Raw genomic sequence first — 13,917 nt, 5'->3', positions numbered from 1 at the left:
CAACTACTACATACTGTATTTTCCAATTGTTTTCACTGTGATATCATTAGAGAAAATTGTTTTGATTCTCAGCTCGTAGGATAACTACAGTTGTACATAACCCCCAGGCAGCTTCACAGAAAAGCTAACCCCCTTCAAAATGTCCTGTTTTGGAATAGCAAATAGTAATTATATCCTAAATAGAAACTCCTTCTCCAGTTCTCTCTGAAGCATAAAAAGAGATTCTGCTAACACAACACACAGAAAATCAGCCTTATATGAATTATGCTGAATACAGATCAGTTTTTCTAGAATCTTCTCATTTGCAAAGTGTAGCTATTCCAAGTGAGAGCTGAAGTAGTATGTTATAAAAAATTTACCCATAATTTCTGTTCCCTTTTATTTCAGAAAGTAAATGAAAATAATATATTATCTTCTGATCCTTCTGCTAATCACCAAAGAAACTGTAACAGTAACGTGAAAAAATAGTTCTGTGCAAAAATAAGTAATACAGTAGCTATCAGATTCTTTTTTTTTTCTTTTCTTTTTTTTTTTTTTTGCCAAGGAATGGCTTTGAATTAATTATTCATTATTATTAATTATTAATTATTATTAGCATGTATTAATAAGACACTGAATCTCCAGGAGCTAAATCTGGGCTGAAGTCAGAGAATACTTGCTTTTCTAGATATACTCTCTCTTACCCCAGTACTTTCTTGTCAAAATAGAGACCAGAACTGCACTGAAACTTAAAGCCATGGGAAGCCAAGTTTTATATGGCAGCAAAGTTATATCCTGTGTCTCCTTCTCTGACAATTTCATTGGCCTTTTTGCTGCCAGTGGACACTGAGCTAATGGCTTCAGAAACATCTTGACAATGACTGCAAGATCCCTTCCCAAGTTTTAGTGGGTTCTTCTAAGCCCAGCACTATTGTAAACACAATTCAGATTACTTCCCCCTTTATGTGTTACCTAACAATTTATCTAAAATTAATTTCATCTGCCAGCCATTTGCAAACTTCTCAGCTTTGCAAGCTCCTTCAACAGTTCTTTACCACTGGTGTGGTATTCTACTGCCCACGAAGTCTCCATCCCCACTAGACCTTTTTTTAAATATGCCAAAACTATATTGACAGCCTGTCAGTCCTATGGTACAAAGGCTGTTTATAGTATTAGTTCACACACAGTTTTGCATCTTAGTACTAAGTTCCTTCAGGGCTCCTGGGTAAATAAAGTTAACAGAGGAAAACAAGAATATTAAAGAAACTAGTTCACCTCTTACCATGGAAAAAATCTATACAAATATAAAAAAATAGGATTGAATTATTCTCACCTAAATCCAGATGCCTACAGACAAGCTACCTGTGTAGACTCCGTTATATTAGGTAAAGACCACGTCAACATTGTAAATTAAATTTTAGGTACAAGTCACCTAACCAAATATGAAATTCTTCAACTCCTTACACTCCACCGACCACATGGTTTAAAACTTACTTCACGGTAGAGGGAGCCAACACAACTAATTTTGATGTAAACACATATACTATATGTAAATTGGGGGTCATGAGAACCGAACTAGAGCATTGTACACCATCCTCCCGTTGTGAGTTTAAGGTTGTTTTTATTTCCTATGAGCACAAGTGTTGCACACATGCATCAGATATGTGAGTGAGACAGTATGTGAGAACTTACCCACCAAACAAAACACAACAAAAGGACTGAAAGTTGCCAATGGGAGAACAAATATCTGAATACCTAGCACAATCCATACAGTATAGTGTGTACATATATATACACATACATATGCTGGTTAAGCTATCACAAAGCGTGACTTTCATTCTGTGTATTTATTTTGTTATATATATTTTAAAAAGACCATAGGATATAACTATTAAAAATAGGTCTAGTAACTCCCAGCTAAGATGCACTCCTACTAAAAGGAGTGCCAACAGATTGTAGAGATGGAAGAGTAACCAAAAAGGTAATGACTAGCTCTGCAGATTTAGCTAGCGCTCCTCATCTGCCACACTCACAAAAGCATTACGAAGGCAAAAAGATGCAGAGAGACCCCACTCTTCTCTGTTCTCAGAAATGGCAGCCTCCAGTAAGTGGCCTACACGCAGTATTTCTGTTATTGAGGCACAAGCTAGATCTGTTCAGATACCACGATTCAGAACACGGTATAATCAATCACATAAGTAAGACCTACCCAGAGAAAAAACGTCCCTATCTCCCCCCTTTCCCACGCTCCTTCCCCCCAGCAGGGATAAGCCTGCTTCAGAAGCCAAATTTACCATGCTTTGATCTTTGGATAAAACAAGTTATTTAACCCTATGAAACATTTTCCCTTGTTAAGATGTTTTTGTTCAACTGTAAGTTTCTCATTGGTTTACTTGATATTGAAATTAATCTGTTTCATGAAAATATTTGCATAGGAGGCAGTATTAGGACTGTCTGTTGTTGAGTCTAATAATATGGTGCAGCACGCTTACAGCCGCTTTCAACAGGCCTCCTGAAAACAATGCATAGCCACAGCCGTTCCTTGCAACGTACAGGCTGAGTTTTCCATATATGCCTGAGTAACCCAAAATGAAATGTGCTGTCTCAGTGTTTTCCTCAAAGGAGATTCTGCTAGTGTTGCCACTCAACTTTCTCCTGGAAATTGCCTCCCACAATTTCTCTTCCACATGTCCCTACTGCCCTCCCAACAGCATTATACTTTACCAGCAGGCAGAGTTGAGCATTCAGGCTAAACATCTAATGCTGAACAGAATACACAACATTAAACTCTACCCATCTTTCCAGCTGTGGAAACGCCTGGTTCTCATACTTAGGTTTTATGAAAGATTTGTATTAATTCAATCATTATTCAGACCACCAGCCTCCTTTCAGAAGTGGTTGAAAAGGTTGAGTTTAGGCTAACTTTGAGCACAAGGTTAGACTAGATGACTTTCAAGGGTCCCTTCCAATCTTAAATCCTTCTATTATTTCATGATTTTAAAAGCTACTTTTGGGGGGTACATTGATAGCACAATTGTATACGCCTAATTCCTTCAGAAACCTGACTTCGAACCAAATAGTCTCCAGTAGCAGAAATTATGTTTTCAACTAATCAGTCAATGTTTGTAGCTAAGTATCTTATTTGATTAGACACAGATTCCTTAAATACTTTTAATTATTTTTTATTAAACTGTTTCACAGAGTGAAGGCAATAAAGCCAAAATATAAGTAACACATTAGAGCTGGGGCAAGTGATTCTACAAGAAGAAATCACTTAGCAGTTTTTCTGTCCTGGATTCTTCTTTACAATACAAAACAACCTTGGCATTTGGTACATCCTTCTACTTTTCCCTTATTTTTATAAGCTACTAATGTGCCTGAACATAATACCTGTACGTTAAGTAGAACAAAACTGGGAAAGAGTCTCTTAATTATCTTGGCATATCACTCACATTTACAAGCTTACAAAATTTTCAGTTTAAGAAAAAAAGAACAAAAGAACAAACAGAAATGTTACTTTTAAAAGAAAATATTGAATATATATTGAAAATACTGAAATATTGACTAACACTGCAAAAGGTGTTTAGCCTCTCAAAACTGAAACGCAAGTATTTGTGGATCTAGCTATAAAACTTCTCTTTTACGTTATACAAATGTAACATTACTGCAAGTAACTGCTTGTCAAGTGGTCTGATAATGCATGTGCACACTGTGCCACTGAAAGGACAGTAAACAGCTGGAATAATTCAAGGCAAAAAATAGGCACAGCACAGTAATTCAACTCTCATTTCAAACAGGTATTGGATTATATTTAGTAGTAACATTTATTTGATATGGAACTTTTCAGTGGTAAGGAATTATTTTTCCGTATGTTTCCTTAGAAACAATACATCCATACTGATTCTAATGGAAGAGATTCTTGAAATTCAGCTCCCTCATGTATGTATACTTTCCTTGCCCTTGAAAGACTTAATTATCTGGCCAGAGTCTGTTGAGCTAGAATAGACCAGAGGAAACCAAGACAGAACTACTGCACAGATCATAACAAATTTTCAGCCATTTCAGAGCTGAATAAATGTGTGTACTCCTCTTTACTATGCTTAGACAAATCACTTCATTGTTTCCACAGGAAATAAAGGAAATTTATTTTTTCTTTTATTTAGGAAATTTATTCAAAGGAAATAAAACAGAGTCTAAAAATACCAACAACCAATTAAAAGAACTGTGTTGCACACACTGTTCAAGATAATGATTCAAGATTGTCTTACTCAACAATCGCATCGGTGGTCGTGGTAGTCATGGAGAATTGATTCTGAATACCAAAGGTCTCACAATGCCCAAGAGCTATAGCCAAAATGGTAATTTGTACAATTCCCTGACCTGCTTCAAACCCTACAATTACATAACATGCATTATAATGTATCTTAGCACTTGTGAGAAGACAAGAGGATACCTCTGTCCTGAAAGCCAACAATTTTTTGATTCAAAGTGCAGAAATCTGTTTGCCATCTTTCACTGATTCTCTTTAGGAACCATGCGCTGTAAAAACAACTACACAGCCATGCTACTCATGCTAACTGAAGTAATTTAATTTCTTTAAATTCATTCATAAATTCATAAATAAAAAAAGATTCATTACTTTTATAGAACTGGTCTGAAATCTGGTAAAGCTACTTGGTAATCTGGACAATTACCAAGATGAAAATAGGAGACTACCTAAGGGAATTTTAAAACTTACTCGCTCTAAGAGAACACAGAAATAAAAAGAAGCAATATGTACTTTTCTAGCCTCATATCCCAAACTGCTGTTCTTCTCTTTTTTTTTTTACATTCTATGGGACATGGTAACAGAACTCTTCCCCTATGGTTAGCAATGCCATTATCTGCAATTACAGAACATACTGTATACTAACATAAGCATGACAGACACCTTATGAGATTCAGCTGGAGGACAAAGCTTCTGAAGATAACAACAACAACAAAAATCAAAAGAACAATTTTAGTCTTACTGCAACTCCTTATTGGCAGCAGTAGAGAACAACCATAAAGCCCCATCCATCAAGGAAGGTGAGTAAATGTACACAGGCTTTTTCCTCAGCCAGTCAGGACTGGGGTGAACAGAAGTCATCACACATCAATTCTGCTGTAATCTGAAAATTTGTCTACATATTTCTTTGCTAGAAAAGTGTCTTTGATACTAAACAGCAATTTTTAGCACAGCATAGACATACTTCTGATGTCCTTTTCATTTAAGCCCTCTTACTAGAGTATGTCTGAAACATTGCCCCAAAAATTAGCCAAAACAGTACGCAAATTAAGGCAGCCCAACCTTAATGCAGAAGCAAAGCATCCCGTATGTCTTCTGTACTCAGGTATCTTGGCAAAACTGCCCTCTGAGAACACGGAGTCTCAGTAGGTAGGGCGTTCAGCTGAAACAATGTGGAATATACAGAACTTCAAAAGTAGCCTATTGCAATTTTCAAGCTTATCATTAAAAAGGGACAGCCTGATATTGTATGATTATCAGTTACATATGCTTTGTTTTACCCCAAAAAACTTGTTGCTAATAAGGTACTAGTTTATCAGACAGTAACTTTTTTAAAGATTTTTTTTACTGAAGAACTACAGTCTAGATAACCTTACCAGAAAAGCCCATGTGAAATAAAAACACAATTTGACTTTGAAGAACAAGACACAGAAATTTTACTTTTCTGTGTTACAGAACAGCTTTATCAAGAAGCAATTACTGTAAGTCAAAACACAATATATTCCATCACTTGCTAAACTGAAAAATACACAAACAGTTAAACACAGAACATGGGGGTTTGTGCTGATTAGTGAATCCAGTCTGCTCTTCTCTGATGAATGCCAGAGCCAGCATGAGAAATATGGGATTACATACCACAGTAAGATAAAGAAAAACAGAGATAAGAGAAGATACACTACATTTGTAAGCAGTAAGCTGTTCATTCGACTTGGGTATCATCAAATTGTAAAGATATTCCTTTTCCTCCCTCCATATCCTAAACTCTAGAACACAGCTCTTCTGGTTGTACCAGGACAAAGTTCTGGGGGTCACAGTGCAAGTCAGATCAAAGAAAAGTTTCAGGTTAAAAAAAAAAAAAAAAAAAAAAAAGAAAAGGAAAAGGAAAAAAAGAGAGATTAAAAAAAAGAGATAAATAAAAAAATAGAGAAAGGAAGACGTTTACAGGATGCAACAGGAAAGAACAAACTACTGAATCCTTGAACATGATGTTGAAAACAAAGATTAAAAACTGAATGGGGTATCACTTGTGCTACAGCTCCCTTAGATTTTCTTTAACTGTAAATTAGTGTTGCTCCTTATCAATACTTCTACACTGCAATTTTATCAAGTGAAAAAAGTACAGATGAATATTCATACTATTCAGCTCAGATAAGTCTAGCTAGGATGACCACTGCAGGTGTAGAGGTCCAGACAAAGACTCCTGCATGCTAAACTAGATGACTCATTCTTAAGCCACATAGCACTTTGCAACTTATGCAATGGGTCACCTAAAGTCTTCAGAGCACAGAGTGCCATGTAGGTTTACAATGTGAATAGTATCATGAATCTTCAACTTCCACTTCACAGTAAGTGAATAAATTTTGTAAAGGAGCCTGTAAAAGGAACCATAAATTTAACAAAAACAACACAAACAAAAAAACTACTTTAATCCAATTTTCAATTAAAATACCATAATGCTTTTCAACAAGAATTGCTGCAGAGTTGTAAAATATATATTTAATGCAAACACTAAACTGTGGCAAATAATAAGGTCTGTACACTAGGAAATAATTACTGCCCTGGAATAGGACTATTTCAGAGTATATAAAGGCATTATTACACTATCTATTCTTAAGCTCCTTTTTTTTTAAATAATAAAACAAATGCCTCAAAAAGAAAAAGCAAGCAAATTTTATGACAAAAACATTGCTGTTATTTTAAATTATTTTAAAATTCTCTTATTTATTCCAAATCTTAAAAAAAATTCTAATTTTTGCCTCAATCATAAAGCCTGTACTTTTCTTCCTTTCCCATAAACACAAAAAGTTTTGGAAAACAGCTGCACTTCAAAATCTGAATTTATTCACAGAATCTTAATTAACAACTCAATAGAAGTCCAGCCTTAAACAGCAGTAATTAAAAAAAAAAAAAAAGCAAGACATGTTTTGACTTTTTAGGAATTTAGTTTACAATCTTAACTTTCCGTACAAGGTTTAAAAAATATAATCATTTGCAAGTAATATCTTGTTTGGGTCCATATCAGAGTCACTGTTAAAGAAGATCTGACATCAGCTGAAGCAATGGACCAAAAGGAAGAACTAAACCAGATGGCTTCATAAGGCTTTGATAAATATTAACATTAGACAATTCTGCTGGACCTTATGCTTATTTCTGGAGCAGTGCTAGTTTTAGAAAGAAAATCCCTAAACCATTATGTCATACAACTTATACTCACAAGTTAACATCTCTAGAACAACCAGTAATAAGAAACACTACCAGCACCATTCAAATAATCCACAACATCTGACCATTAATCGTAATCCATAGACCTTCGGTATCCATCTGTTAAAATCTGATTTTAAAAGTTTAACATTTGTACTTGGAGAAAGAATGTGTTATTACACATATATAAAATGACGCCTACACCAACAGCAACTCTTAAGGTGCGCCATAATTCATAACGGCCCATCAAAAGAAAGAAACCATAATCAGGATATAACCGATACTAAGAGATCCATTCTTCTTGCAAAGATACTAAAAAAGGTTGGAAGAAGCTGGATTTCCTATTTCTTATGCCTAAACATACACAAAACACCCAACGGTGCTTGTTCTCACCTCTCAACTGAAAACCACAGCACAGTATCTTCTACTAGGAAACAAGAATTATGGCCATCAGTCACTCAGATTAAAAAAAAAAAACAACCAACAAACAAAAAAAAACCAAAAAACAAACCCACACTAAAAAAAATTAATTCATCGAATATTTCATTTTATTCCTCTGATAATTCATGAACAATTATTTTGTGTTTAAGCCCACATTGAGGGGCCTGTTAACAGTCCACACAAATATTCTAAATCCCATTTGGAATTATTTTTTTTACATCACCAAGGTAGCTACTCAATTTATCTGTCATTAACATTACCCTTCAAAATGAACAAGCTCTTTTAACAAAAATTCTGTGTCTAATGACTGATACACATATTACTTCTATATAAATGATTATCCCTTAATCCTAAAAGCATGTGTTATAATCTACACAGATCTTAAAATTCCTTCATGTTACCTCTGCTGCTGCTACTCTAAGCAAGTATTTTATTGGCACAACATTATTAAACAGTGTAAGATATCTGGTAAACATCATGTTATCTTGTGTCTAATTGTTCAGCATCAAGAACTGTTCTTTCCTAACCCGTTACAGTTAAAGTGGGGAAATATTAAGACAAGCATCACTGATAAATTCAACTAAATAATGCATTTATTCTTTTGGTAAAATTACACACTCAGATCAGGCTAATTTTTTTTTTTAATGGAAAGCAGCTCACTAACAGCTCAGTTCATGCTCAGCTGGATCAGCCATTCAATTAAGCTTGTTTCATTTCAAGCTAACAATCAAAACAGCTGACAACTCAACCAGTATCTGCACAGCCACAGTCAAACACAGTATTGCTTAATTTTCATTTTAACAGAAGCCCCATGGCTGCAGAAATATAGCCCAAAATTAAGCTATTTTTTTAAAATAAATAAATAAAATATATATTTCTTGTGTGGATGGAAGATGCTATTAACTTCCAACTCCAGTTTTCTCCATTATATTTGCTGATGCTCTTCAGCAGCTTTTACCAATTCACAGAAAAAAATTTGTTCACTACTATCTTGAAACTAATAAATTAAACACAACTTATTCTTTAAAAACTAAAGTACTGCTTAAATTGTTCTTTTCTATTTTATTACCTCATGGATTTGCTGCCATCATTCAGATGAAAACTATTTTCTCAACTTTTTTTTTTTTTTTTTTTTTTTAATTCTTCCAACACCTCAACCAAGTACAACTTAATTGTAATGCCCTTCTGGCAGAGGACATGAGTAAGCCTTTGTTAGACAGCAGGCCAGAAATTTACATTCTTGTCCGACATTAAATTTTTTAACTACAATTTTCCCTGAGAGGCATCAACAGAAATTAATACATTCAACACTATTAGCATTAATATTGACTAATGCTTGGCAGTTGGAGCTGATGATCTCCAGATCTCTCAATCTCCATGTGCTCAGCATATTCTGAAGTTATTAAATAGAATTAACTGTTTAGGCTCAATAAAACCTCTCCAAACTCTCCCTTTCCAGAATCACCGTGGTCTCAGTGCCAGGTAAACAGGGAAGAGTAAAAAAAAAATCCAACCTCTCATAGTGTAATGGCAGGTTATTTCAGGCAATGCACTAAACAGGACTCAAATGAGTAGAAGGTTTTTTTCTTGTCCTCCCAGACAAATGGGTGTCTTAAAAGATAAAACTTACACTGTGATCTATGTAAAGATATTAACAAAGGTTTTAAAAATTCACCCAGGATGGTCCAGTTCCTTCAGAAGCAAAAAAGCTCACACTAAAATAGTTAATCCCGACATGCAGTAGTTACAACCCCATCATGTAACGGGCTCAGCTAAGGGCAACCATGGGCACAGTGCCCAAACTTTATCCAAGCAGATGCAGCAAGCACTGATACAAACTGGTTTTGTAACATATTAAAGTTAGGGTAAATACTTTCAACATTTAAAAAAAAACCAACACCTTGACAAATATTTCCAAGCACTGCAGTTATCTGACAATCAAATGCCACAAACACAAAGTTAAATCTGTCAGAAAAATAAACTTCATATAAAAAAAACCCCACTTCAACAAAAATGCATACACAACAGTAACAGAACCTACTGAAACTGTAAGGATGTGGTTGTCCTATCTGGGCACAATCAGAAAGATTTCCTGTCCTCTTACATATTACAACAAGCTGAACTGACCCACCAAAGGACAAAGATGGCAAGTTATCAGGCAGAGGCTGCAACACCAGCAGCTGCTGTTGATCTGGAGATCTTTACACTCACATATAGAGGTCTGTAGTGATGAACTTCAAGCACGACCTTCATGTGTTCTCAGTGCTTTCAACATCCTATGGTGGCTCTCATCCTATTCCTTCTGTTTGTATGTGTTAATTTCCAACTTTGCCCACCACAGTGATGCTTTCAATTATATTTCTGCCTAGCTAGCTACAAGACTAGCTCCCGCTGCTTTCAACAATTACCAAACTCTGTCTCCAGCTCTAGTCTGAACTTCCAACACAATCCTAGCTCATCTCTCCAGTCACTGCACATGGTGTTCATCTGAGTTTGTAAAACAGCTTAGTGTTGTGATTTCTGAAGTACAGTGTGATCTTCCAACACACTACACCAAACACTGTGAAATCCAACCAAAGATGAAGAGATAAATGTCTCTTACAAATGAAATGAAGTGTTCAATATCAAATAAAGTGGAAACTCCCACTCTCCCTCTTTTTTCTTAAAATTCAAAAGTGTCTGACTTGCATTTTTACCTATGCAATGCTAAGATGCTATTTTAACACCAACCTAAAATGGAAGAAGGGAGAAAAGTATTAGGAAATAAGCTCTGTTGAGTCATTTGCACTCACTGTCTCCTGGTTCAAAAAGTACAAACAAGGAGTTATAACCAAAGGAAGAACAAGCTTTTGCAAGTCTAGCACTCTCCCAGCAGAAATACTACTTGGTATTTGACTTTACCTTGAATAATAGCATGTCAAGAGTCCTGAAAGGACAGAAGTACAAGGATGATTAGGGAAAACATGGGCCCACTGCTGAATGAGGTGGGTGCCCTGGTGACAAAGGACACTGAGAAGGCAGTTACTAAATGACTTGTTTGCTTCAGGCTTCACTGCCAAGGACAGCCCTCAGGTTTCCCAGACACTGAAGGCAAAAGGGAAAGTCTGCAGAAAGGAAGACTTTCCCTTGGTCAAGGAGGATCCCGTTAGAGATCACTTAAGCAAACCTGACACCCACAAATCCAAGGGCCCTGATAGGATGTGCCCCTGAGGGAGCTGGCAGATGTTATTGCCAAGCCACTCTCCATCATCTTTGGAAGGTCATGGAGGACAGGAGAGGTGCCTGAGGACTGGAGGAAAGCCAATGCCACTCCAGTCTTCAAAAAGGGTGAGGAGGAGGAGCCAGGAAACTACAGACTGGTCAGCCTCACCCCCATCCCTGGAAAGGTGATGGAACACTCATCCTGGAGGTCATCTCTAAGGATGTGGAGGAAAAGAAGGTCATCAGGAGCAGTCAGCATGGTTTCACCAATGGGAAATCATGCCTGACCAACCTGATTGTCTTCTACGATGGGATGACCGGCCGGGCAGGTGAGGGGAGGGTGGTGGATGTGTCCACCTTGACCTCCACCCGGCTTTTGGCACCGTCTCCCACAGCACCCCGGGCAGGCTCGGGCCGTGGGTCAGGGGAGCAGTGGGGGGCTGAGAGCTGCCCGGACGGCAGAGCTCAGGGGGCTGGGGTCGGTGCTGCGGGGTCGAGCTGGGGGCCGGGAGCTCGCCGTGTGCCCAGGGGTCAGCGCTGGGTCCGGTCCTTGTTCCACTTATTCATCAGTGACCTGGATGAGGGGACAGTGTCCCCTCGGCACGTGTGCTGGTGACACCCCACCGGGAGGGGCGGCTGGTGCCCCAGGGGCTGCGCTGCCATCCAGCGAGGCCTGGGCAGGCCGGAGAGCTGGCGGAGAGGGACCCAGTGACCTTCAGCAAAGGCCAGAGCAGGGTCCTGCCCCTGGGGACGGACAGTCCCAGGCACCAGCAGGGGCTGGGGGTGACCTGCTGGGGGGCAGCTCTGCGGGGAAGGGCCCGGGAGTGCTGCTGGGCAGCAAGGTGCCCATGGGCCAGCGGTGTGCCCTGTGGCCAAGGGGCCAGTGGGACCCTGGGGGGCACCAGGAGGAGCGTGGTGGCCAGCAGGTCGAGGGAGGGGGTCCTCCCCCTCTGCTCTGCCCTGGTGGGGCCGCACCTGGAGTGCTGGGTCCAGTGCTGGGCTCCCCGGTTCCACAGAGACTGGGAGCTACTGGGGAGGGGCCAGCGGAGGCTACAAAGATGATGAGGGGACTGGAACATCTCCCTGATGAGGGAAGGCTGGGAGAGCTGGGGCTGTTCAGCCTGGAGAAGAGATGGCTGAGGGGGGATCTCATCAATGTCTGCAAATACCTTAAGGGCGAGTGTCAGGAGGACAGGGCCAGGCTCTTTTCAGTGGTGCCCAGCGACAGGACAAGGGGCAATGGGCACAAACCGAAACATAGGAAGTTCCATCTGAATACAAGAACTTCTTTCCCTTGAGGGTGACAGAGCCCTGGCACAGGCTGTCCAGAGACATTATAGAGTCTCCCCTGGAGACATGCAAAACCTGCCTGGACATGATCCTGTGCAGCCTGCTCCGGGTGACCCTGCTTTAGCAGGGGTTGCACAAGATGACTTCCAGAGGTCCCTTCCAACCCTGACTGTTCTGTGATTCCATGAAAAAGTTTCTAAGAACAGATGTGAAATTTTAGATAGCTACTGCGAGCCTTGTTCTTGTATCTATTTGTAACTTCCTTTCCAATATGGTAAGAAACAAGCTTTTCAACCGCTTTAACTACCAATTCTGTCTTGAAAAATAGTCCATGTGATTTCACTGCTCCTTGTGAATGGCCCAGTGAGCCAAGACTCACTCCCAGAGTGACAACCATCCAGCCAAGCCATGCACTTCCCAACAGATGGGTATTCTTCTCCCCTGCCCCAAGCTTGAAGGCTTGGACTGGTGACATTAGGCGTGAAGTATATTTTCCATAGTATGTTTCAGATAATATCTCTTTTGTGAAACAGTAGCAAAGGATGTAAACACTTAAATCTAAAAATACATAATATACTTGATCACCCTCCTGCAATGCAAAGTCCCCAAAAGTGAGCAAGTAAATAATGAAAAAACCTAAGGAACGCATACAGGTTTTTTGGATGCATGTTACATCTCCAGTCATTTGTCAAATCCTTACTTAAAGCAAACCTTACCAGATAAAAACAAACCAACAAACAAACCACTCCAGGGTATGCTTTTTACCAGCAAAGTTTCTGATATATTGCAACGATAAAACAATGACCTGATTTTTGAGTAATGCAAAAGGCCCCAAAATCAGTAATAACTGATTTTTCAAATCTTCTCTTTAAAAGCTAATGCATTATTAGCAGCACAGCTGAAGGTTCTCCTTCCAGAGAATTATTTTCAAGCAAGAGGAGTCCCTTTAATCAGTTTATGACCTCTGAATGGTCCAGACATTACAACATACTCTGTCACTTATATCAACACCATTTCATTTTTAAAACTCTATTTAAAAGGGTTTGGAATTTTTCTATTCAAGAAACATTTTTGAATCATTTTAGGAACCATGTTCTGCACTTTGTAAAAGGGAAGCATTATTTAAATCAATTCTGTTTATAACCACTGTTTCAATGAAAAATGACAAACAACATGAGTGTAAGCCTGGGAGCTTACACACACAGTTGTTGGTGAAAAAGTATTATAGATGCTGCATGCATACAATTTGTAGGAACCACTGACAACTAGGGTAAATACAACATATCACACAACAGCCTGGCAAATATCAAACATTTAAAAGTAAACTTTTAATTTCACTTTTCTGTATCTTGCAGCAAACAATTTAATACTCGCAAATATCCCAGTAACACCTCTAACACTTCAGCAGATCCATTCTAGAGATCTGCATGACAAATAAGTTTCAATGGCAAAAACCAGGTCCAATTTTACTATACACAATTTCTAAAAAGAAATAAAGCTATAGCATTGACTTTATACTGAATCATTAAAAGTATTTA

General features: G+C 38.4%; 1 protein-coding gene across 4 annotated transcripts in view; it reads right to left on the bottom strand.

Annotated features, from left to right (window-relative positions):
* The window catches only part of SLC36A4 (solute carrier family 36 member 4), a 107,196-nt gene that overhangs the window by 36,656 nt on the left and 56,623 nt on the right, over positions 1-13,917 (bottom strand). The window contains exon 11 of one of the 4 annotated variants that reach the window (XM_040584014.1): positions 6,388-6,618. The exons of the other annotated variants lie outside the window; for them this stretch is intronic. Within the exon in view, the coding sequence (XP_040439948.1) occupies positions 6,587-6,618 (32 nt within the window). The 3' untranslated portion in view covers positions 6,388-6,586. Of the gene's footprint in view, positions 1-6,387; positions 6,619-13,917 lie in introns of those variants that run through there. 4 annotated transcript variants of the gene reach the window in all.

The sequence above is a fragment of the Falco naumanni genome, chromosome 2 (assembly GCF_017639655.2).
Source record: "Falco naumanni isolate bFalNau1 chromosome 2, bFalNau1.pat, whole genome shotgun sequence".
NCBI lineage: Eukaryota > Metazoa > Chordata > Aves > Falconiformes > Falconidae > Falco > Falco naumanni.
The sequence above is the reverse complement of the archived record's forward strand: the minus strand, read 5'-3'. Positions and strand labels throughout refer to the sequence as shown.